The sequence below is a fragment of the Diadema setosum genome, chromosome 11 (genome assembly GCF_964275005.1).
Source record: "Diadema setosum chromosome 11, eeDiaSeto1, whole genome shotgun sequence".
In the NCBI taxonomy this organism is placed as follows: Eukaryota; Metazoa; Echinodermata; class Echinoidea; order Diadematoida; family Diadematidae; genus Diadema; species Diadema setosum.
In genome coordinates, this window is record NC_092695.1 from 7,990,766 (window position 1) to 8,017,414 (window position 26,649).

General features: G+C 38.9%; 1 protein-coding gene across 1 annotated transcript; it reads left to right on the forward strand.

Annotated features, from left to right (window-relative positions):
* Positions 1-7,730: 7,730 nt before the first annotated feature.
* Positions 7,731-26,509, forward strand: LOC140235128 (kelch-like protein 12). The gene is made up of 10 exons (XM_072315167.1): positions 7,731-8,078; positions 12,586-12,744; positions 13,866-13,994; positions 14,637-14,832; positions 15,381-15,616; positions 16,486-16,647; positions 22,699-22,905; positions 23,498-23,634; positions 24,835-24,974; positions 25,839-26,509. The coding sequence occupies exons 1-10, from the start codon at positions 7,904-7,906 to the stop codon at positions 26,062-26,064; spliced, it is 1,767 nt and encodes a 588-aa protein (XP_072171268.1). The 5' UTR covers positions 7,731-7,903; the 3' UTR covers positions 26,065-26,509.
* The last annotated feature ends 140 nt before the right edge of the window (positions 26,510-26,649 follow it).

A 26,649-nucleotide genomic window follows, 5' to 3' on the forward strand; every position in this document is an offset into this window, starting at 1 on the left:
AAAGAGTTATGGTGAATTAGTATTTATTACATTCCATTTGACAGAGGGTGTTTACCGACCAATTTAACCTTTATCTATACATTTTTCCTAACGTGAACAAATCTAGTTTGTGATTTCTCCTCTTCCTCTTTCTCATTCTCTTCTCTTGTTGCATGTGTGTGTGTGTGTGTGTGTGTGTGTGTGTGTGAGTGCACGCACGCTTGTCTGTGTGTACTTGCGTGCGTGCAGAGTGTGTGTGTGAGTGCAGTGCTGTGTTAATTTTCTTTCGGGGAACCTTACGCCTACAGGCATCTGCTTCTATGTAAGTTCCTTCCACACACAATTTTATTTATCTGTCACGAAGGTACCCTTGAGAATAATTTCAATTGATTTTGTACGATGTAAATGTTTTTTGTATATACTGAACTTATAACTTATAATTTATGTGTCACTTTACAATTTCATTGACGGATGTTGTAAACACAACACTGTATGATTTGTGTGGAAACCTATATGAAATGAAATAAAATGAAATGAAATGATATGAAATGAAATGAAATGAAATGAAATGAAATGAAATGAAATGAAATGAAATGAAATGAAATGAAATGAAATGAAATGAAATGAAATGAAATGGGACTGTACTCAATGCTATTCATCTCGTCTGAAGTTTCGGTTGCAGTTTGTTATTCCGAAGACTAGTGTTTTTCTGAAGGTTCGTTGTTCCAACGATTCCTTTCTCCGAATGTTCGTAATTCAAAAGGTTTGTTGTTCCGAAAATCGATAAAGGTTCGTTATTCCAAAGGTTGGTATACAGTAATGAAAACGAATAGAAATAAAGTTATAATTCCGAAGCTTCGTGATCAGGATGCACCTTTTATTCGTTCTCTGCTTAACGAACCTCAGCTTACAGGTGTGCAGGTCGTATACTACCTTAAGCCTGCAAATGTATGTTGTATGTTATACGTAGCATACATAAGTTTTCGGCGTAGATTCATAAATTTTGGAGTGGTGATATCGTATCATTCTTGAAGGACTGCAGAACAACTTTGAGCCGGAAAAGGGGGGGGGGGGGGGGGAGGGGAGAAGGCCTTGAAAAATTCAGCAAGGAAGTGAACAAAGTTTTTCTGCTTATTGTATGAAATATGAAAGACTGAATATTTCAATGTACAGATCAAAAAGAAATGTGATGTATAATAGGAGTGGATAATGTGTGCTTATGGGACCGACACCGAAGCTATTTTATATTGGATAGATGGCGCTATTGAACTTCTCATTGAGCAGAACACTGAGATGAGTTGATACTTATCACTCACTCATTTGAGTGACGAGTTTTGGTCATCTCTCAACTATATTGGAAATAACAATATACACAGAATAGACTGATTTCATGACATCTATACGTCCCATTCTTCCTTATTAAGATTGCAAGATAATGTATTAACTGTAATACTAGTAGTGCAGGTGTCACACATCCATGCGCAAACTCTTATACACCGGGCGCCTGTGCAATAGAATGTCACCGTATTATACAAGCCAAAGAGATTCTCTGTATTATACTTTGACATATAGGCCTTTCTGGCACTGTTACACCATGTGCTATGCAAACACAATTTCACATGTAGTCACTAGTCAGTGATATATACAGCGATTCTATCCAAAGATAACACTTGGTACACAATCACAATCAACATGAAAAAGAAATTACCATTGCACTATTTTCTCTGTCTCTTTCAAATACACACAGTATAATGTGTATAATTAAGTTGACACTCGTTGTTGTTGATCTGTTCGAGTCCCAGCAAAAAACAAAAAACAAACAAAACAAAGGGCGGTCCTCCCTTTTGTTTTTTCTTCACCCTTCCGTTCTCCCTCTTGTATTATACTTTCAATTATTTTTTTTTTTCTTGGATGTTATAGCGTTGACCGTGATAGGCATCTCCCATACTTTCTGTTTTGCATACAGCTATCGCAGGTACGGGGTTATACGTGGACAAATTCAAGATAAAATAATGGAAACATACTAAGACCAAATCACACAAAATCAGAACTTCTTTTACTTGATTAAAATGTGGATGTCCCCACCAGTCTTCTTTCACGGGGTCACCCCAGGGCTCGACACCCACGAGTCCATACGGCCCACGAGCTAGACCACTCTGAGTCATCGAGTCCTGCTTTGGTATAAAAGATGAGTCAGATCTGACTCATCTTTTATACCAAAGCAGGACCATGCTAGATACTATTAGGCAAATAAGGTCCACGAGCTCAACACATAGGTAAATGACCCAAGAATGCTATACTACTGAGTATATAGGCAAAAGGTCCACAACGATCAATGTCAAGCTCGTGGGCCTTGTTCACTTATTCCGTGTCTAGCTCGTGGGCTGTGTGACTCGTGCGTGTCGAGCTCGTGTCGTAAATTCTTGACACTGGACATTGTTTGAGTGGTGATTTGCACCGATACGTCCGCGGAAGGTCAGGTTGATTCATTCCCTCATGTTTCCAATGTTAGCCGGTAGAGTGATTAATTCCGAAGGTTTATTGTTCCAAAAATGAAATAGGGTTCGCTATTTCAAAGGTTCATTATTCCGAAACACACAAATGTCCTTTATTTGGATGTTTGTTACTCCAAAAATGAAGGGTTCCTTAATCCGAACATTTTATTTTATAGCTTTATTTTAGAGGTCCGTTGATCTGAAAATGAAATAAGGTTCGTTATTCCAAACATTCGTCAATCCGAAAATGGAAACAGGTGCGTATCACAAAGAATCTCCGGAGTAACACTATCGGAATACGTAACCAGTTGGTAATACTCAATGTATTCGACCACATAGGCCCTACATTAGTTCTACAACTGAAATCCTTTGATAACCTATTACTAATAGGGGTATCAAAATATAGTCAATGGTCTTTTTGTGTTGTTATATATTTTGTATCATATATTTTCTTATTGTATTCGATGACTTGTCCTTCCAAATTGTTTAACAGTTGAATAAATACATATCACCTTGAATTATGTATTTCCTTTCATTGATGGAAATAAAACAAAATAATTTAATTTACTTGAGTAAAGTATTGAATGGTATATGCTATCTTATAACCGCGAGATTAATGACAAGATTGAAAAGTAACAGATTTCATTCGTACACAATCAAACAAGCTAAACAATGATTTGTATTTAATTTTGTACCTACATGAGATACTGTCTTTTGTCGTATATTTTATTATCTGTTAGTTTTTCATAATTATCATTACCCCTAAAAAAGGGGGGGGGGGGGTGGTAGGCTGGAGGTCTGTATATATACCCTTACACTGTTAACTCTAAGTCAAGCACATCTTTTTTTTTTTTTTGTTGGGGGGGGGAGGGGAATAAAAATATGACTTTCAGACATACATTCATTTATTTTCATTTATCTTGTTTTCCAACAAATACACACAAATAAAACATTAACATAAATTCCATCCAATCGTCATATATTATACAAAATCAATTACATTGTAATAAATGACATTTTTTAACGTAATTGTATATACTCGGTTATGTATCCAATGCATGATATTCTATACAAATTTAATGTCATTTATTTATGATTCCAGTTTTTGAAAAGTGCAGAATAAAACAAAACAAACAGACATGTTTTCAGTACAAACAGACTCAGGTATCAGAATAGGAGAGACTTAAAGCCCCTATAGGCATACTATACTTTCTTTTGGTATATTTCTAGAGGGATGTGAGACATCCCCTTGGAAATTGCTTGTTGTTCATGAACAATTTAGAAAACTTGCTAAATGTAACAAAATGGGATCTGAAAACGAATACGTGTACTAAGTAAACATGATTGTGTGCCTCTATCTTTTTCTGGCCAGCATGCAGGTAAAAGTTATTATGATGCTTGGTGGTGACACGACATTTAATATTGCTCCTGCGACAATTCTTCCGGTCTTATTTTCTCCCAGGACTCACGAGTTATGGTTGTGATAGGATCATGTATCAAACCAAACTGTAGTTTGGTTTGATGTGGGAATTCAGGGTTAGGGTTTTGTTTGTGGGTCGAATTTATGTTTGGCTTAGCGTACAGTGATTTCATTGGAGTTGTGATTGTCGCGTCATGGAACTATATAGTTCTATAGGGCCTACAAATTTTATCCCTGTATGTGGAGTGATACTGAAAAAACACAAACAAATATGCATTCACTTTATTAGGCCTACCAATATATAGGTACACTTGTTGAGTCCATTATTCTTCTTTTTGATAATCTTTATACATTGGCCATGATCAAGACCTTAGGCCAAATTGTTGCGCCTTGACCTCGGTCAGATCGAAACGTCTCCGACTTTTATTGTATGAAGAAGTCACATGGTTATGATCAATGGTCTCAAAATCCAGACTCCCTTTTTAAAGGGCTGCAACCTGTTAGTTTGATTAGGCCTATACACCTCATAGTGAGAGTTTTGTGGATCGAAGGGATATTTGTCTTTGTTTCGTAAGAGAAACAACAAATGAAAAGAACACATGTATCATTGGGTATGGAATATATACCAGGTAAATATAGTTTTCTTTTCTGTCGGTCGGCAATCACTCAACCAATGCAGTATGCCTACTTAGTAATCTTCTTCCAGCCTTTCCCTCTGTCGTCGCACTTAGAATGGAATAATATATAATGCCAGGAGGAGCCTACTGCTAATAAGTAGGCCTACTTTTTTGTTTTATGGTACAGCCATCGAGTATAATACAGTACTGTATAATAGCCACATAGTATTTGTACAACCCATACCTAAAAAACTACTTGAGAAAGTTGAACACGAATAGTGGTCATTAATCGCCAGATGTTTTACGGACACCATAGATATGTTGTGTTTCATTCCCACCAGGGTGGACGCGCACAGCTGGCGTAGTTTCTTATCCGTACACCCGTCGCCACCCTTTCAACCTTACACGCCGGGTACCCGCCCGTAGCCGCCCGCAAGCTGTACGTTTCGATACACATACGAGCTCTCTAGCGAGACGGACGTTACGCGTTTACACACGTACACTGGCAAATCTAAGGCGATCATATCAGGCACCGCTATTTCTTTGGGTGGGTCTCAAAAACTGCGCAGTTACTCCTCAACGCTACGGAGAAATGTAAAATCCCGTTATTCCACCACAGAGTTTAGAATATATCTTCTCTTCGCATTGCCAGGGACTTTCAGGACATTTCCTTGCACTGTATCTGTCTCCGCCGCCGGTAAAATGTGAGATGTCATTCTACTATTAATAGGCAGCTGCAGCTGACATTACGGTGAGTTTTTACTTCGTACGTGGGATAGGGTCTAGGGCGACAACTATTGTTTGTGTTGTGATTCATCGTGAATGTATGGTAGTTGCCCTTCTTTTATTCAGCCTTATAACAATAGTGCCACTGTTGTAGTTTCTCTCATGCACGGTTTTCCAAGTCTGTGATCTACAGAGCACCCGTCGGATCCAGTTTCTAGCTGTCAATCTTATCATCGTGATTACGATCTACATCTAGATCTTCGAACTAAAATACATTTTCCTGGTTAGCTTAGCTGCTAGCTGTGTATAAACGTTAGACTCTTTGCTGACGCATTCCTACCTACGTTCAACTCGTCATCACATCCTAAATTTACTTAGAGAATCGTGAATTTTAACTTCTAGTATCTGCAGAAGATTGTTCGTGGGGTCATTGGACAGCCTGGCCTACTCTCCTACAGTGTACAGTATTAATTTTGACTGACGTGCAAGAAGAATTTTGTGAGTGATGGTAAGATTTTCATTATTTCCATTCTCATCTAACCAAATGTATCGTATGATTATGGTAGAGCATATCAATAAAACTATAACACACTTCACACATCAACTGATCAAGTACAATCCAAATGTGTATTGGGCCTAACTACACGTAGCCGCGACAAAACGCGGCTACACCTCTATTCCTTCGCAGACGTTGTCATTTTTCAGTGTGGTTGTGCGACTCCTCCATGAATATCTTTATTAATCGTGGAAAACTAAAATACAAGGAATTATCGTAATCTATGATAATCATTCAATAATCGGTATGCGATTTTTTCTTTAATTACGTCAAAAACTCACCGAAATCTGTGGCTGAAATCAGGTCTGTAAACGTCCTTATTGCTTCACTCCTCATCTGCGTGTTATTTGAATGGCATTCACTCTCGTATGCTACAACGTACAACGTAGGTCGTAGGTAGTCGGAGAGCTAGAGGGCGCCTCTCCGACTACCTACGTTGTACGTTGTAGCATACGAGAGTGAATGCCATTCATAATAACACGCAGATGAGGAGTGAAGCAATAAGGACGTTTACAGACCTGATTTCAGCCACAGATTTCGGTGAGTTTTTGACGTAATTAAACAAAAAATCGCATATCGATTATTGAATGATTATCATAGATTACGATAATTCCTTGTATTTTAGTTTTCCACGATTAATAAAGATATTCATGAAGGAGTCGCACAACCACACTGAAAAATGACAACGTCTGCGAAGGAATAAAGGTGTAGCCGCGTTTTGTCGCGGCTGCGTGTAGTTATATTGGGCCCAGCTAGGAAGCATGTGATGTGCATTATTCTAACACATTTGTCGTTACTCTAGTAGAATTTGCACTTACTGTAAGTCACACTTTGTGTGATAGCAGGGGTCGTACTTAACTTTTTTTTTAACTAGCCAGGCGGACTACTTAGAATCAATTTTGACACTGACGCAATATTTTGGCTAGCCAGACGGACTAGTAACTTCAGAATTTTATGATTTTTAGCTAGTCCGATGTGATTTTGGGTGGCCAATGGCCAGCGGACCATTGCCAATTTCGAACCCTGGATATGTGCTTAAAATGAAGTTTTATTGCCTGAAGTGTGAATAAATGACAAGCATGGCAATAATCAGGAACTTCTAGAGAAAATCAGGAAATTTAATAGCCCGGAAGAGAGCTTCAAGGGGGCACTTACACTATACAGCATAACCACGCACGTGTATTCAACACCAAAGTTAGCGATATCGGATATGCAGTACGTGTGCTGCCCTGCTGGCTAAACTTTCAGAAGGGACCCAGCTTGCGATACCGGCAGTTCTAAACAGATGATTTGAGGCTGCAAAGTGCAAGTGCAAAAGGAGGGGAGCAAGAAAGAGCTGATATAGTTAAAGTGTCATCGTTATGATACCAACACCAACTCCTTTTGACAGCCAGAAACCCTGAATATCATTTTTGGGGATGAGTATTATAGAATGATCTGGGAATGGGATGTAAGCCCATCAGTGCACTTATCATTGTCTATAGGTATTGGATTTTAAGTTTGGTGCGAATGTTTCTGCATGTCAAACTTCTTGCAGTGCTTTCTGACAATGTAAATTTCTGCTCACAGAAGTCAGCTGTGACTTGTGCACTGTCATGGGAAATTAAAGTGAAGAGTGAGGAGATACAGGGATAAAATGATCCAGCCAAAAATATATACATTGTATAAAACAAAACAAAACCAAGCACATTTTCATACTAACTACACGCAAACATGTTCACAGATAAAAACGTACAGACAGATGCCTGCACTCACACACAGACACATGCCTGCACTCACACATGCACACACACACACATACACACAAGGATGGCTGCAAGCAGATCAGGTGCCAAAGGTATAATGTTTTACGTGTATTTTCCATCTGATAGAGGTAAGAAAATAAGCTGAATTATATTTTCTATATATGCACTTTTATTTTATCTTCTCAGATATCGAATGAGGATTCACGTTGCATTTAGGACATCGTAGTCGGCAGCTTGTGGTGGCATCGATTTCATATTTTCATCTTGTGTAAAAAGGAAATATGTGAGGTGAGGTGGTAAAGTCTGTTCCTGTGTGGATAGGCAGCTCCGTCTAACCAGATGGTCATCACAATTTGAGTGCAATCATGTTGGACTTTGATGAACTTGAGGCCGATGGTGGAGGTGGTGGTGGTGGTGGTGGCACAAATAATGATGTCATGATTCACCGAGCGGACAGTTTCTATGGCAACCATGCACTTCGCACCATGGATGATCTCAGACAAGTTGGAAAACTGTGTGACGTTGTATTAGATGTTGAAGGTAAGCATTTTTCTCCTGCATATTGATAGGTTGTTATAGTAGCAGGCCTTGTTTCTCCACCATCCTCTACATCATTCCCAACATCAGTCATTTTTTTTTTTTTTTTTTGGTGGTATCATATGTCACAAACATGTACCAATAAGTCAACTCAAGTTGTACTCCATCTAAATTATGGTTTGGTAGAGGTAGCATAGAGTCTTCTAAGGTTGCTCATGTGTAATGTACACAGGAAGCTTAAAACTCTGTCAGAATTTATTTAAAAAAAAAAAGAGGGAGAATTGCATTTTGCCATGGCTGGGAAGATTTGAGTGTTACCTTCTTTATTAAAGGACAAGTTCACCTTCATTAACATAAGGATTGAGAGAATGTAGCAATATTAGTAGAACACATCATTGAAAGCTTGAGGAAAATCGGACAATCTGTTCAAAAGTTATGAATTTTTGAAGTTTTTTTGCAGTCACCGCTGGATGAGAAGACTACTGCAGTGTATGATGTCACATGCGTACAACAATATAAGGAAAATATAAAGAGAATTTCACAAAATTTCATCTTTTGAAAAAAGTACACATTCCCTCGACTCATTACTGACATATGTTATGGGTAATATTATTCCCATTGCCTGTAGAAAGAGGCAACTCAAGTGCTCTTTTATTATGCGAAAAAAGTGAAAATATGTTGAATTTTCTTTACATTTTCTTTATACTGTTGTACTCATATGACATCACGAGCCTTAGTAGTCTCCTCATCCAGCGGTTCCAACACAAAAATGTTAAAAATTCATAACTTTTGCATCGATTGTCCAATTTCCCTCAAACTTTCACTGATGTGTTCTACTAATATTGCTGCATTCTCTCAATCCTTATGTTTATGAAGGTGAACTAGTCCTTTAATGACATTCATAGCCTGAACAAAATTTGTGAAGTACACAAGTAGTAGTCGGGTACCTAAGGGGGGGTCACCGTGCATCCCCCCCAGGACTCCTCGAAACTTACATTTTCAGGATCCTCATGACATACGAAAACATAATCAAGATGTTAACAGGAGCGAAAAGTGGCTGTTCTAGGTGAAATTTAATGTATTCTATTGTTTTTCATAATTTCTTATGTATTTCCTTGTTTTTCAACTTTTTCAACTTTTGTTTTTTCTTTGTTTTTCTATTGGAAATTGTCACTGACCACTTTTCTACCATAATTAGCACAAAACTAATCAATGAAAGTGATTAATTGTAAAAATAATCAGGTTTTCACGACTTTCATGGCAGAGCACTGTTTTCCATAGGAAATGTACACAAAAGCACAAAATTGTGCCCGTTTTGGGACGACATTCCGTTACAAAAATGGGCGTGACTTCGCAAAAGTATGCGGGGAAGCTGCAAATATGGTCTCAAAAGTTGCGTGAGACTTGAACAAAACAAAGTCAAGTAAGTTTTGAGGAGTCCTGGGGGGTGCACGGTGACCCCCTCCTCCCCTTAGGTACCCTACTATGTAGGCCCTACATGTAAGCACATATTGTATACATACATAAGGACGGGGGGTGGGGGGATCCGCCCCCCCCCCTCGAAGTTTCGCGCTATAAATCTGTCGCGAGGCTTCTTGACTTTGTTTGGTCAAGTCTCGCACAACTTTTGAGACCAAATTTGCAACATCCGCGTATACTTTTGCGAAGTCACGCCCATTTTTGTAACGGAATGTCGTCCCAAAACGGGCACAATTTTGTGCTTTTGTGTACATTTCCTATGGAAAACAGTGCTCTGTCATGAAAGTCATGAAAAGTTGATTATTTTTACAATTAATCACTTTCATTGATTAGTTTTGTGCTAATTATGGTAGAAAAGTGGTCAGTGACAATTTCCAATAGAAAAACAAAGAAAAAACAAAAGTTGAAAAACAAAGAAATACATAATTATGAAAAACAATAGAATACATTAAATTTCACCTAGAACAGCCACTTTTCGTTCCTGTTAACATCTTGATTATGTTTTAGTATGTCATGAGGATCCTGAAAATGTAAGTTTCGAGGAGTCCTGGGGGGATGCACGGTGACCCCCCCTTAGGTACCCAAGTATAGAGTGAAATCCAATATCACACTCGTCTCCACTGACTCAAATTGTCAGTTCAGTGCAGGTTCTGTTTTTCTTTTTGTTGTTGTTGTTTTGTTGTTGTTCTTTTTTTTGTGTTGGGGGGGGGGGGTTGTTTTTAGAACATAGCTCAAGATGTAATCATCATCGGATCAATAATAGCCTTTATTGCCCCCTAACCACATTATTTGGTTTCACTGCCTTTCCATATTAGCCCAGTTTCAACAAACCCAATCAGTTAAAGGACAAGTCCACCACCTATACATGTGGATTGAGTGAATGCAGCAATATTAGAAGAACACATCAGTGAAAGTTTGGGGAAAATCGGACAATCCGTTTAAAACTTATGAATTTTTAAAGTATCTGCGTAGTCACTGCTGGATGAGAAGACTACTACAGTGTACTCGTATGATGTCATATGCGTACAACCATTTAAAGAAAATAAAAAGAGAAATTCACAAAACTTTACTTTTTGAATAAAGTGCACATTTCTTCAACTTGTTACTGACACAATGTTAAGGGTAATATTATTCCCCCTGCCTTCTGAAATAGAGAAGTCAAGTGTTCTTTTGCTATGCGAGAAAAGTGAAAATATATTGAATTTTCTTTATTCTTTCTTTATATCGTTGTACTCATGTGACATCACAAGCTATAGTAGTCTTTTCATCCAGCCTTGAGTGAGCAGAAACTTCAAAAATTCATAACTTTTGAATGGATTGTCCGATTTTCCTCAAACTTTCAATGATGTGTTCTACTAATATTGCTACATTCTCTCAATCCTTCTGTTAATGAAGGTGAACTTGTCCTTTAAAGTCAGTATCACAAGTGTTCTGACAATGTAGTGATAAAAACTATGCCTACCAGTGAGTTAGTGCAAGCTGTCGGAAGGCAGTGTGCCAGTGAACAATGCCATGTAAAAATGTGGACATGCATGCACACTTTGCCCTCATAAATACATCAAACATGAGCACTAGCAGAAACTTTTTTCCCCTCTTTGTTAATGGTTCTACAATGGTTACAGTCATGAAATATGAAAATGAAAGTTAAGAAAAGTTACCCAAATACTATCCTCCCTGTGCATTTTATAGAAATTTCAATTGACGGGTAATTATAATCTAACAAGTATACATGTATACATGTAGTGTATGATAATGCCAGGCTGACTGTAAAGAATGGGGTGTATGCTGTCATTATGATGGAACTTACATGTTGTACATATCTTGTACTTTAAAATCTGTCTTCCCAGCGTAGAACAGTGGCGGATCCAGAGGGGGGCGCAACCGGTGCATGCCCCCCCCCCCCCTTTAGTTTTCGTTTAAAACAAAAGAAATAAAAAGAAATGAATGAAATGGAACCCGGAAGTGGTGCCAGAAATATTAGTTGCGCCCCCCCCCCCCCCCTTTACAGAATTCCTGGATCCGCTCCTGTAGAAGGTGCATGCTCAAATTTTGTATATTCTTGAAAGCACATTTAAAGGACAAGTTCACCTTCATTAACATAAGGATTGAGAGAATGTAGCAATATTAGTAAAACACATCACTGAAAGTTTGAGGAAAATCGGACAATCCGTTCAAAAGTTATGTATTTTTGAAGTTTTTGTGCAGTCACTGCTGGATGAGAAGACTACTGCAGGGTATGATGTCACATGCGTATAATAATATAAGGAAAATATAAAGAGAATTTCACAAAATTTCCAGAGACTCCAACTCTCCCGTTTTCGACGGGAGATCTCCCGCCGAAAAACCATTTTTGCAAAATCTCCCGTTCTCCCGTTTGAGATTTAATTTCTCCCGCCCTGGCTCTTTGTCTCCCGTTGGAAAGGATTTTTACATATTTCTATCGTATGTTGAAAAAATAAGCCTTAGATAGCACCAGAGAGCATCTAGATCCCTGGGAATTTCGCGTTTCGCACACATCAACTTTGAATCTCCCGTTTGCTAGGGGTTTCAGGCGGGAGAATCTCCAGATCAGAAGGTACTTTGGGTTGGAGTCTCTGAATTTCTTTTGAAAAAAGTACACATTCCCTTGACTCGTTACTGACATGTTATGGGTAATATTATTCCCATTGCCTTTAGAAAGAGGTAAGTCAAGTGCTCTGTTATTATGCGAAAAAAGTGAAAATATGTTGAATTTTCTGTACATTTTTTTTTATACTGTTGAACTCATATTACATCACGAGCCTTAGTAGTCTCCTCATCCAGCGCTTCCAACACAAAAATTTTAAAAATTCACAACTTTTGCATCAATTGTCCAATTTTCCTCAAACTTTCACTGATGTGTTCTACTAATATTGCTGCATTCTCTCAATCCTTATGTTTATGAAGGTGAACTTGTCCTTTAAAGACACTGTGGCGTGTAAATGAGAGCTACACCATGTATCCCTTTCTACAATACATACTAAAAAAAAACTCTACCCCTTTACCTCTGCAGGGACCAAGATTCCTGCCCATCGGATCGTCCTGGCGTCCTTCTGCCGCTATTTTTATGCCATGTTCACTGGAGAGATGAAGGAGGCCACTCTTCCCGTGGTTACCATGAAAGAGGTCAACCCAAGGGCCATGGAGCAACTCATAGACTATGCATATTCAGGTAAGATTTTCCTTTATACAGTGCACTCCCGTTATTACGGACATGGTTAAAACAAAATTCCTGTTACAATGAAGTAAAAATTCAAGTTGCAGCACCATCTGCTGTACATGTATGTATTTTTATTGTTTATCTGTTCAGTTATAACAAAATTTTGATATAATGAAAGAAAACTGCCGCACCCGAGGACTTCGTTATAATGGGAGTCCACTGTACAAAGTAATTATATTCAAGCCAGTATCTTGATGAAATTTGATTCTGTTGTCTCATTTTTGAAACTGTCCGTTGGCTTGGTGTGGTTTATACATTAGTTGTATTCCTTAGGTCAAGGGAGCTGAAAGTGCAAAGTATGTGTATGTCATGCTCATACTTGCAGCTCCTTTTGTTTGAAAGACAAGAGTCCTGTTGTATTCCAGACTGTTCTGCTTGTAAATTGTAAAATCAGCCATTGTCATCTACTGTTAGTTTACTTTTGTTGATAAAGTCAGTATGAACATGAATGGACATTTAACTTGAATCATAGGTGACTAAGCCGTACCCAGGGCTGCCAACTCTCACGCATTGAGCGTGAGACTCACGCATTCTGGTCCTTTCTCACTCTAAAACTTTATTTCATTTGCATGCATTTCTATTGATCTCACTCATTTTGACTCCTAAATTATAGCATTGGCCTATGGGAGTCTCACTCTCAACTAGTTTCCAGTGTTGGCAGCCTTGCGTACCAAGATTCAGATGTACAACTAAGCAAGTACTGCTGTTGTAAAGTGGTGCCATTTGTAGGGGAATAAGGTATGCTTTAAATGCTTTACTACCAACCAGGTCAGGACAAATGGCACATCACAATTCATCATTCAGCCCCTTTGTCTAGCATTCCTTTAAAAAAAAAAACCCAAAAACCAAAACAAAACAACAACAACAACAACAACAACAGACAACCATACAGCATATCAATCAATAAAAGAAAAACAATACCAACTGAGAAATCAGTCTGTGGCAGTTAACTAGGCAAACAAACATACATAGCATGTGTGCCAACAATGAATTGTCAGATGAAGTGAATGCCAACTTCATGTCACACTTGAGTGGTGATGTGATTATTGTTTGTATTGTGTGTTTTTTTGCAGGAGAACTGATGATCCACATAGACACAGTACAGGCATTACTGAACACGGCATCCATGCTGCAACTCTCAGATGTCCAGGCGTCGTGTTCGGAGTTCTTGAAGAAGCAACTCCATCCAGCAAACTGTCTAGGTACCGTATTTACACCAGCTGAGTGATTATTCTACCTGGAGTTCTAGTTCATTTTCTCTTTGAATTTCTGATGTTGCTGTAATTAACCTTCAGCTGTTTGACTGAAAGACAGCATGCACCAAGGAGCTTACAAAGACCATATACAGCATGTACTGCATTGATTCTTTGTGATACATTTGTACAAGTTACATGGTTTTATGTTGTGCACTGTGAAATATCATGTGAGGTGGAACTGAATAGTTTAGATAAGATCATACTGGAGTGACACTTTCATGGCTGGTAGATGAGTAGATTCAAGGGTTGATTAATTTGATTTGATATTAGCTTTTCATGAAAGAAACTGGTTGACAATCCAAGCACAATCAATTTATATATAAAGAAGTACAAATAGTTGTGGTAATTATAGTTCTGGTGATTATAATTTGTGTGATTTCCTGAAAATGTATTATACCAAAATGTGTCTTCTTTCATTATTCAACTATTAATGCAGCATTCATTTACAAGTACTGCCGGAATTAAATTGATGATGTTCAGACTACAAATCAGATCAGTAGTTGTGTTAAAGAAACTGGCAGATCATCATGAATATAAAGGAAACTGAAGAAATAGAGAGTGAATATCAACAATTGTTTTGTTGCACAGGTATCCGAAATTTTGCTGATGCCCACACATGCACGGACCTGAAATTGGTGTCTGGACGGTATGCGGAGACACATTTTGATGAGGTGGCACATGAAGAAGAGTTTCTCCAGTTAACAAAGTCCCAGTTAGCAGACCTGCTGCGATGTGAGGACCTTAATGTCCAAAGTGAAGAGGAAGTCTACAATGCAATAATTAGGCAAGAGAAAATTTAGCATATTTTTTTGCACACATAATGTCAGTTTATTTTGCCATAAATTCTTTGAGAGATTTGCAAGTTAGCTGGGGTGCATCATCACTATATTGATTTATTTCTGTCTCATTGAAACCATGAAGTCAAGTGAATTGCATATTAATAATGGTCTCTTTACCTGTATGCCTGAAGACATGATGAAACACACAATGTGTATGTACATACTAATATATAATATGCACATTCTATTTTTTTTTTTGAGTGTTCTTGTTCATATTTTGATGTTATAATTTTGGATATAATCCTAATGATTTCATTTACACATGTGTAAAAATAGAACAAACTGAAACTGAAACTAAAGATTTTTCATGAAAATGGACAGAAGGAAAGCATACAATTGACAGTCGCTCTGAAATATTTTTGTGTGTAATGTACTATGTTGTACAGAAAATATACACAAAGTCTCCAAAATTTACACACATATGCATCCAAGCTAACATTTATAGTGTCTGATGTATTCTATTTTAACTTCATGATGTGATGGAAACCCCTAGATGGGTGTATCATGACAAAGCCAACCGCAGGGCAGACATCGCCGAGCTCCTGCAGGAAACGCGGATGCCGCTGCTGTCCCCCCGCTTCCTGGTGGACATCGTTGAGGCAGAGGAGCTCATCAAGCAGGACATGAAATGCCGGGACCTCCTGGATGAGGCCAAGAACTACCACATGCTCCCAGAGAGGCGGACCGGCATGAGGCCGACGCAGATCACACCGAGGAAGTCTACAGTCGGTGAGTAATAGTTGGTTGGTTTGCTTCCTTATTCAAGGAAAGAGTTTATTTCTGCACTTCTTGCATGTAATACCTGTTGCAATTGAATATTGAATCCGCCATGTTCAGCATTTCATAGTAAAAACGGCTGGCCTTATTTGATATTGACATGCTAGAAGGCTATATGAATCATAAATGCTGCTTGAAGTTGGAATGCAAAGTCAAGTGCATATGATGCTGGTGAGTGCATGTGATGCTAGTGCATGCATGTTCCAGTGCTAGTGAGGATGCACTCGGGCATGCACAACTCATAAGAGTACTTGGTTGCGGAGATATCGGTGATTTTATTAGCGCATGTCAAGTAGTAATTGAGGAAATCAGAGTTTCGAGAAAAACGCCCTCAAAGTGTACCTTCCGACAGTCCCCGCACGACCAATCAGTAATCAGGATGCCACCCACTGACCAATAAGATAACTCCCTCGTTGCTAGGGGCGGAGTCTAGCTGCGGCGCTAAATCCAAATCTTCGGACACGTTTCTGTTGCGTTGAAAGTCGGAAAATCATGGCCCAGAAAAATGCTGATTTCTTGCCTTTTCTTTGATCATTTAGCTTCGAAATTTCGGCAGATGATAGACAAAACATTAGACTACAAAATTATGCCAAAATCAGAAATCCGATTGTTTTGACCAATTTTGATGGTGTGACTTCAAACTTGATTTTCTCGGCTCAGTTGTCAGCGACTTTAGGATCCTTTTGTTGTAGCGGGTCACATATGTCCTCATATTGTGTGAGGATTTTCTCATTAAGCCTGTGATATCTTACATCTTAGGCAGGCAATGCTACCAGGTGTAAGGACATGTTCATTTTTGTCTCAATGTTTGTTTTTGACAGGTTCCATTTACTGTGTTGGAGGGATGGACTGCACAGGCCACTCCCTTAGCCACGTGGAGAGACTCAATCTGGGCAATGGGAGGGTGACCATTGAAGCCAGCATGAACACCCCCCGCAGCGGAGTGGGAGTTGCCGCCCTGGATGGGAAACTCTATGCAATAGGTAGGAGGTAGGGGGTGACAAGATGATAAGGCAAAGCCCCTGTGATGTCAGGTCCACTTCTATCTGAATTCGTAGATGACTATTGGTCCTACGAATGACCAGGGCTCGTACGGGTCAGGGAATTTCTGGAAAGTCAGGGAATTTAAAAATGCTTTTTCCAGAAGCAAAAAGTCAGGGAAAGTCAGGGAATCCGTCTATTTCTTCTGGAAAGTCAGGGAAAATCATTTTTCAAGATATTTGTTGAAATGGTATTTGATTTCTCCTATCAACAAAGGAAAAATAGTTTGGCAAATTTGTGGTTTCTCGTATTAAGATCGTTTTCGTTTGCGTCCTTCATGTGCATATGCACGTGTACTTGTGTGTATACAGGACTATCGACTGGCAGTGGTGTAAGGTGCCGTGGTGCCTTTGTGTACACATACATGTATGTGTGACACGAGCGCTGCTGGCGATGTGATCGGCATTAATTGCGTGCATGATCGAAGCGTCAGTCATCTAATAACACGAATGTATGATTACTTTTGGATCGAGATAGTGCTTTGATTTTGATATAAAATTTGAATTAAAGCATTTTACCACAGAATATTGACAACATAATCATTTCAATGTAAATAATTTTGCATCATATGCCACTCATGTGTTCTTCAGAACCTCTCAAAAAAATCGTGTCTGCTTAGCTTACTCGACGGACGATATCGCAACCTCGTGGTTGCTTTCTATATTTCCAAAGGCGCAATTATCGCAAGTCCGCATTTAGCCTGCGCATATACCGCGCATGCGAGCTCTAGCTACATATGTAGCTAGCGCTACTTTGCTGCAGTGCGACCGGCCTATCTCATGGTTGTTTTCCGCAAGTCTGCCTTTTTGTAGGTACATGTACAGTCAACCTCGCGTATGATAAGTCGACATAATCGGGACTGAGCAAAATACGTCGACTTACGCGAATGTCGACTTGTAAATGAAAACTAATTTCCCCTGTACAGAGTAAGATTTGGATCACAATGCGGATCGCTACCCAAATCTTACTCCTTTTGCCGCCAAAACATGCCAACTGACATAATGTTTTAGTTTATGCATAAATATCGCGCGGGTTAGTAACGACAACGCACATTTCCCAATCTGTAGAGAGATTTTGAGAGAGCGGGATCGGAAACCTGAGGCCCGTTTCTAGACACTTCACGTTTTAAACTTGATTTGAAATATCAAACGCAAATTCCCCAAATTGCATTAAATTTGCGATTTAAATTCAAGTGCGTCGCTGCGAAGATATGCGTGTGATTTCGTATGATTCTGTCGAGATGATTCTGTATGATTTCGTATGATTCTGTTCAGTGCCGACTGAGTTGAAATATGTGTGATTTTCCTTCCCTAAGTCGCCATATTTGTTTTACTTAAATTTCTATTGCCATACTCTGAAAATGAATTGCTCTCGCGCTCCGATTTGCAACATTAATTACCGCTCTGTACGGCGCGGGCCCGTCTGAAATAAAAAGAAGAAGAAAAGTTTGTTCATCCGAAAACGACATCTTTCGGACTACTAACCTTCGTAAAAACAAACCTCTTTCCATTGTCGGACTAATTTAACTTTGGACTGAGATTTAAACCTGCGGCATAGCGAACTTTAACAATAATTTGTTATCATTTTTCATTGACATTTCGTGAAGCAGCATGCGTTTCGGTGGTTTGAAACGTCAGTATAAATGTTGCGATGTCTTTCCCCTGCAAGTGAAGACTAAGTTCGGTCACGGCGAAAGTTCCGTTACGAAATAAAAAATAATGCGAGTCTTTTCAACAATAACGCACTTCCGCAAATTTTTATGCGTTTAAACGCAGTTTCTAGTTTCGGACAAAAAAACGCAAGTCTTTTCTGCAACGCTCTTGCGTTTTAAATACAGCGTTGCTTGTGATTTGATGGACTTGCCATTTGATTTTTAGAGTTGCGTTTAAACGCAATTGAGTTTAATTTCCTACAATTTTCTAGTTTCGTATGATTATCAACGCAAGCTTTTTCAGCGTTCCGTGTGATTTGAGGGACTTGCATATGATTTTCAGAGTTGCGTTTAATTCATAATTTTGCTTACGAAATAAAAAATAATGCAAGTCTTTTCAACAATAACACACTTCCGTATGTAAATGTTTAGAGATTCGTTTAAACGCAGTTTCTTATAGTTTCGTACAAAATCCGCAAGTCTTCTCTGCTACGTGTGATCTGATGGACTTGCATTTGATTTTTAGAGTTGCGTTTAAACGCAATTGAGTTTTTTAAAAAAGTTCCCTACAATTTTCTAGTTTCGTATGATTATCAAACGCAAGTCTTTTCAGCGTTCCGTGTGATTTGATGGACTTGCATTTGATTTTTAGGGTTGCGTTTAAACGCAATTGAGTTTAAGTTTCCTACAATTTTCTAGTTTCGTATGATTATCGAACGCAAGTCTTTTCAGCGTTCCGTGTGATGCGATGGACTTGCATTTGGCTTTCAGAGTTGCGTTTAATTTTTTATTTTGCTTACGACATAAAAAGGTAATGCAAGTCTTTTCAACAATAACGCACTTCCGTAGATGTATAGAGATGCTTTTAAACGCAGTTTCTAGTTTCGTACGAAAACCGCAAGTCTTCTCTGCAACGCTCTTGCGTTTAAATACATCGTTGCGTGTGATTTGATGGACTTGCATTTGATTTTTAGAGTTGCGTTTAAACGCAATTGAGTTTCAGGTTCGTACAATTTAGTTTCATATCATTATCAAACGCAAGTCTTTTCAGCAACGCACTTGCGTTTAAATGCAAAAGTTGCGTGTGATTTGATACACCTACTTTTCTTCGTTCATTTACATTTTACACAGTCATTTCACAAAATTAATGAATATTTTCATTTGTTCAGAATGGTCTCATAATGAAGATAAGCGCAGAAAGGATCCCGAAATCGGCCCTTCCGTGAACTTTTTAAGAACGCATGCACAAAATGTGAAGAGATAATCGGGAGAAAAAAAAACACCATGAAATCATCGCAGTCCCGCTGACATATTTGAGGTACTAGAAATCGGCCAAAAAGGATCATGAATTCGGCCACGTCGTACACCTTTCAAGAACGCATGTACGAAATGCGAAGAGATTATAGAGGAGAAAAAAAAGGACACATTTGGTGCGTTCATCACAAAAGATTACAGCCGAATAACAATTCATGAAATCAACGCAATCCCGTTGAAATTTGAGGAAACAATAGGCGCAAAAAGGATCTTGAATTCAGTTATCAAAAACGCATGCACAAATGCGACGAGATTATCGGGAGAAAAATAAATAAAGAACACATTTTTACCCTTCTGGTGCGTGCATGACAAAAGATTTCAACCGAATTGATTCATGAAATCGCCACAATCCCGCTGATATTTCAGGTAGAAATGGGCGCAAAAAAGGATCGTGAATTCGGCCGTGCCGTATACCTTTTAAGAACGCATGTACGAAATGCGAAGAGATTATCGGGAGAAAAATAAAGGACACATTTTCAACCCCTTTTGGCGCTTGCATCATAAAGATTACAGCCGAATAGTAATTCATGAAATTATCGCAATCCCGCTGAAATTTGAGGAAACATATTGGGCGCAAAAAGAATCTCGAATTCGGCCCTACATGCAGTGTATAATTTTTAAAACGCGTGCACAAATGCGAAGAGATTATCGGGAGAAAAATAAAGACCGCATTTTCATCCCTTCTGGTGCGTGTATCACAAAAGATTACAGCCGAAACAATTAATGAAATAATCGCAATCCCTTTGATATTTGATGTAGAAATAGGCGCTAAAAGGATCGTGAATTCGGCCGTGTCGTATAGGCCTGTACGAAATGCGAAGAGATTATTGGGAGAAAAATACAGGACACATTTTCAACCCCTTTTGGCGCGTGCATCATAAAGATTACAGCCGAATAATAATTCATAAAATCATTGCAATCCCGTTGAAGATTAAGGAAACATTAGGCGCACAAGGAATTTTTTGATTTTTGGCCGTGTCGTATATCTTGTAAGAACGCATTTACGAAATGCGAAGAGTTTATCGTGAAAAAATAAAGGACACTATTATTTTCAACCCCTTTTGGCGCTTGCATCATAAAAGATGACAGCCGAAGTAATTCATGAAATCATCGCAATCCCGCTGATATTTGAGGTAGAAATAGGCGCAAAAAGGATCGTGAATTCGGCCGTGTCGTATACTTTTTAAGAACGCATATATACGGAATGCGAAGAGATTATCGGGAGAAAAATAAAGAACGCATTTTCAACCATTCTAGCTGGTGCGTGCATCACAAAAGATTCATCCGAAGTAATTCATGAAATCGCCACAATCCCGCTGATATTTGAGGTAGAAATAGACGCAAAAAGTATCATGAATTCGGCCATGTCGTACATCTTTTAAGAACGCATTTACGAAATTCGAAGAGTTATCGGGAAAAATAAAGGACACATTTTCAACCCCATTTGGCGCGTGCATTATAAAAGATTACAGCCGAAGTAATTCATGAAATCGTCACAATCCCGCTGATATTTGAGGTAGAAATAGGCGCAAAGAGGATTGCGAATTCGGCCCTGCATGCCGTGTACCTTTCAAGAACGCATGCACAAATGCGAAGGGATTATCGGGAGAAAAATAAAGAACCCCTTGTGGCGCGTGCATCAGAAAATATCACAGCTAAAATAATTCATAAAATCATCGCAATCCAACTGAGCACCAAGAGTGTGAATTACGCAGCAAGTTAAGAAACGCATACGTGCGCTGATGTTTAGAAAAAGTGACAAACGCATTTGATACGATCTGATTTTACACTATAATTCACAAACAAACATTCATTTTTTTTTCTTATTCTTTTTCAATTTCTTGTGCAATAAACAATGCAAGTTTACAGAATACTAATCTGTAAAATGTACTTTTTTTTTGGGGGGGGGAATAATAGTAGTCCATTAAAAACAAAATAAGTTCGCAAGTCATTTAATGTTTTTTTTTGGTTGTTGTTTTTGACCAGTAAATTTTCTGCTCGGACCAGTAAAAAATTGTAAAACGGGGCATATACTGGTTCGACAGAGACAGGTTCGACCGGCAGAAAAATGGGTTAGTGTACAGCCCTGTATACACACTTATTTTGCTTCCTAGTATTATGATAATGTATTTTTACACACTTTAGAATAACATGTGTACATCGTGTAAAATGGTCATGGAAATTTACATTTTCTGCTCTGGAAAGTCATGGAAAGTCAGGGAATTTTGAAAATGTGAAAGTGTATGAACCCTGAATGACCCTATCTGATGCTCTTTACCCCTGTCAGGATTACACTGAACACAGCTATCAAAATGTTGAATGAGACATTTCTTTGTAGGATTGATACCAGTACCAAAAAGACTTAAATCACAAATCAGCAGAGCTAGAGCCTGTCACTTAGAAAGGTGTTGAGAATGTGTAATGAGGCAAACTTTCCATTTGATCATTGTCATGCACAGAGTGTCTCTGAATTGTGTGTGTGAGTGGTTTGTTATCAGTTAGTTTCAACTGAATTCTGTCATATTTGAGATCAACAAAGTCATCGTGAAAGGAGCTAAGAGACTATTTACAGGCTCTGAATGTAATGTTTGATTCACATGGTTTGATTCTCAAAGAAATGAAGACCACCAGAATGTACTATTGACATGGAAGAGTCAGAAATATTTTAAAATTGAAAATTTATGCTTGCATAATTAAGCATGTTTTCTTTGTACAGTATTTTCATCATGCCATATATTTCATTTTTACTGTGCACAAGTTTTCTTACCCACTACTCAAGAGATTTTGATGTACAGTGTATATACCTCAACCTTTTATCCAATGCATGAAAAAGACAGTGTTGATATAAGGGATTTTTGTGTGAAGTCACAGAAATTGTGAATGGCTTTGTTTAGAATAATTTGAGGCCCATGAAGTGTGTAACTGTGCTACTTGCTCTAGCATGATTACACTTTTTGCTTTCATGTATAGTCAACAAACTGTTCACTGGTTGAATAGGAATACTTTATATTTGTTTGTGTGCGATTAGGTGGCTATGATGGCGGCAAATACCTGAGCACGGTTGAGATGTTTGACCCCTCAACCCGAATGTGGCACAGAGTCGGCTCCATGCAGCAGGTCCGCCGTTACCACTCTGTGGCTATCCTTGATAGACAGCTGTTTGCAATCGGCGGCTATGATGGTGTATCAGTACTCGACACAGTGGAGGCCTATGACCCCCGCACAAACCGCTGGAGTAAGTAGTCTATACATTCTCTCATTCAGCAAAAATTATTCTTCTCTGCATTTACAGAGGGATGTACGGGAAATCATGAATCTTATTGATGAAGCGATCACTGTTAAAACACTGATGAAATGACAAGATGTATACAGCCTGACACTGTGTCATTTCCTGTTGTTATAATTCCAATGTGCTACATGATGATGAATTTACAGAATGAAAATGTATGCATTGATTCTCTCGCAGTCATACAACTTGTCGCAGAAGTTATTAGTTGCATAGTACTTACACACCATGTAACTTGACTACCATAAAAGGACAGAACAAACTTGCCCTGTTTTTCCAGTTTTGCATTCACTTTAAGTCAGCCATGTCATGCACATGAAAGATCCCGCTTCATTTATTCATTGCAAAGAGCAGGGTGTTTAACCCGGTGAAGTGATCCTGCCTCACATCCAACTGGACCCCATGGAGAGTCGGCTATTGCAGCTGAATGTGGGCTATCCAGTCATCTTCTCAGATGGAAATGAAACAAACAAAAAGCAAACAAAAACAGGACAGCTGCATTCATCTTTTTATGTTTGCTACAATAACTCTGTATTTCCAGGAAGGATAGCCAGTATGGAGGGCAACCGTCGCCACGCTGGGGTCGCTGCGGTCCATGATTGCCTGTATGCAGTCGGGGGAAGTGACGGTTCCATCTATCTCAAGAGCTGTGAGAAGTATGACCAGAGGATGAACAGGGTAAGGGAATGAGGGGGGGTTACAAAGTGAAGCACATGTACAAGGGCTCTTCATTAATCTTTCTCTTTGGTGGCCCATTCCGGCAACTTAAATCTTACAATCTGAAATTTTGGTAGTACAAGACAGAAATGTACTTAGTTGCCTGGAATGAAAGGAAATATTACATTTTGAATCTCAGTCACCCAATCAGCCATCAAAAGATGACAGTTTGTCTAGTTTGGTGGCCCAACATAAATTTTTAGTGGTCCCAAGCCACCAGACTACTGCTAACGTTGAACTGTGCATATACTATTAGGTGGTATATACACTGTACCTCTTCTTCATAGAATATAAAAATTCTTAAAGTCTATTTTTTGGTCCATCATTAACTTTATAGGAATGTATGTTTTGTCTTACTTATAATAGTTGCTTAATCTGAACTGAAGGCTGCTGCATGCAAGATAGTCTAAGTGATTTGCTTTTCTTTTGGTTCCCACACAATCAAGTATTAAAGTTTGTTTACTGTCAACTTTCCCCTATATCTTTTAACAATGTGGCAGCGAATTTAGTGTAGGATTTAGTTACTTTTGTTGCATTGGTATCAATGCTGAGATTTGTATCAGTTGATATAATTCAACAGTTTATATCAGTTGTTACCTCCTTCAAGGAAGGAGGAGGTTAAGTGATCATTAGCGTCGGCTTGTCTGTTTGCAAAATAACTGAAAAAATTGTGTACAGATTGAAAATGAAACGTGCAATGACATAAACTAAAGGCTACTATTTTGGGAAATAGATTGCATGCGAGTAAGGGTGGAAATGAGTAGCTGGCTTGGCGGAGGTCTGTGCTGTCCGAGTGCTTTTCTAGTTACGAATGTGCTGCATCAATTAAAATATCCGAGGACAAATTAACCATCACATTTCTGTACCATTAAAAAAAGTGTATATGGATTGCTGAAGTACCAACCAAGCAGTTGCTGCTCATAATCTTGTGGGTGCTACATCAGCCCCTGAAGCCACTATAACAGCTTCTCTTGGCTGTAGATGACTACTGTGTAGACGGCTCTCTGCTCAGGCCCACTTTCTCAAAAAGCAGTAGACATTGCACACTTTTAGGTTACCAATGGTAGTAACAGAATTTAACTTAGTTAAGAGTTTTCAGCCATATTATTTTCTTATTATTTCTATTACTAAATATAATTTCTTCTCTATGTTTGATTGCAGTGGCTGCCAGCTGCTAGCATGAACTCGAAGAGGGGTGGTGTTGGTGTCGGATCAGTAGGGGGCAGGCTTTACGCCTCTGGAGGTTACAACGGCCAATCAAATCTGAACACTGTAGAGAGGTACTACCCAGACGCAGACAGGTAAAGATTACATCAGGTGTTATTTGAAGTCAGCTGTGAACTCTGTAGTATAAATTGTATTGCATATTACAGCATTCAGTGTATAGTAAACATTAATTGCCACAAATAGTGAACACTTTGCATTACAAGAATAAAAAGGATAGAAATAATACAGCAGGACTTCTCAATTTCCAAAAGATTTGATAATGTCTCTGTCTTACATTGTAGTTATGAAACATGTTTCTTCTTAGATTTTTCTTTCTGCTTGCATGAATGATAGGAGATGGTTGAAATCTACATTTTCAATATCCTTTTTTTCTTGTGCTCAAGGTAGAATTAAGTAGCAAGTATTGACCTGTACACAAGACACTGACCCTTTCAATCGATCCAAGGTAATAAGCACCTAAGCTGCAGCTAAGAACATCAAGTAAAGAAGATGCCATAGATATTCATGTAGACCTAAATTTCATGAGAGTATTATTGAACGACAATTGTGATTATATACCACCTTCATATCCACATTGCATTTAGGGGCATTGTGTTTCAATGTATTTAAGAAATGCTGGTAAAATGTTCTATCTTTTATGGGGACGGTGCCCATAAAGCTTTTATGAGATGTCATTTCCATTGTGATAAAAGTAAACCATGCCTGCTGCTGTTTTTTTTTTTCCAGTAATATTTCATATTTGAATACCAATGTGATGGTACTAGGTATTAGTCACTTGAAAGGATGCACTGAACATCCCAAATTGTGAAAGAAATGATTTGCAGTACAAGCAAGGCTCACAATTCACTGTCTAATTACTGTAACTCATTTCATTGACCAGAGAGTGACACCCTACCGATGAAGTAAACTGATTATTTCTGCTCTATACCTCCTCCCAGATGGTCATTCCTGGCCCCCATGTCGGAATGCCGGAGTGGGCACGGAGTGGCGGTCATGGGGTCCACCATGTACGCCCTGGGGGGCCACGATGGGGTGCACTACCTGAACACCGTGGAGTCCTTTGAGTCCCACTCGGGGGAGTGGCACAGTCTGGGACCCATGGGAACCAGTCGAGCCGTGGCGGGAATAGCAATCCTCAACAACGTCCCCTGCTCCACTCTCTGAGAATTCATGGTAGCCCTTCATCCTCTGTGTGTGAGGACTTTTGGTTGTGTCTTGAGAATGTGTGTCATCTGCTGGGGTGTGAAGTGATTCTAGTACTTTCTTTTTATTGTGCCTGTGTGTCCCAAGGAAGAAAAATGAGGGCATTATCCTTTGGGGTACTGATTGTGTGCTGCCCTTCCTGAAAAGGAATATGGAAAATTATTTCTGAAATATTGTTAAACACTTGTCTCATCTCTCTCCCTTCACAGCCTTAACTCTTTATGTGCCACATTTGCACACCCAACTCAGTTGACAGCAAGCCAAGTTTGTAATGTTCTGCTCAGACGCACAGACTCGCCCAAACCGATAGATAAATCACCAAATGCCACAGTGCGATGAAAGTGTTTCTCGCATTTCTATTCCTATCACGTGTAGCTTGCATTTATGTGGTGATTGACTAGCAAGCAGTGTTCTCTACTAGAATTAGGAGTAAATTCCAAGTTTCTGTTGCTGTTTTGTGTGCAGAAGTCATACCTCTAATAATGTAGCTACTGGTCATTTGAAAGAAAAAAAAACAACTAATAGATTTATCGTACAATTTACATC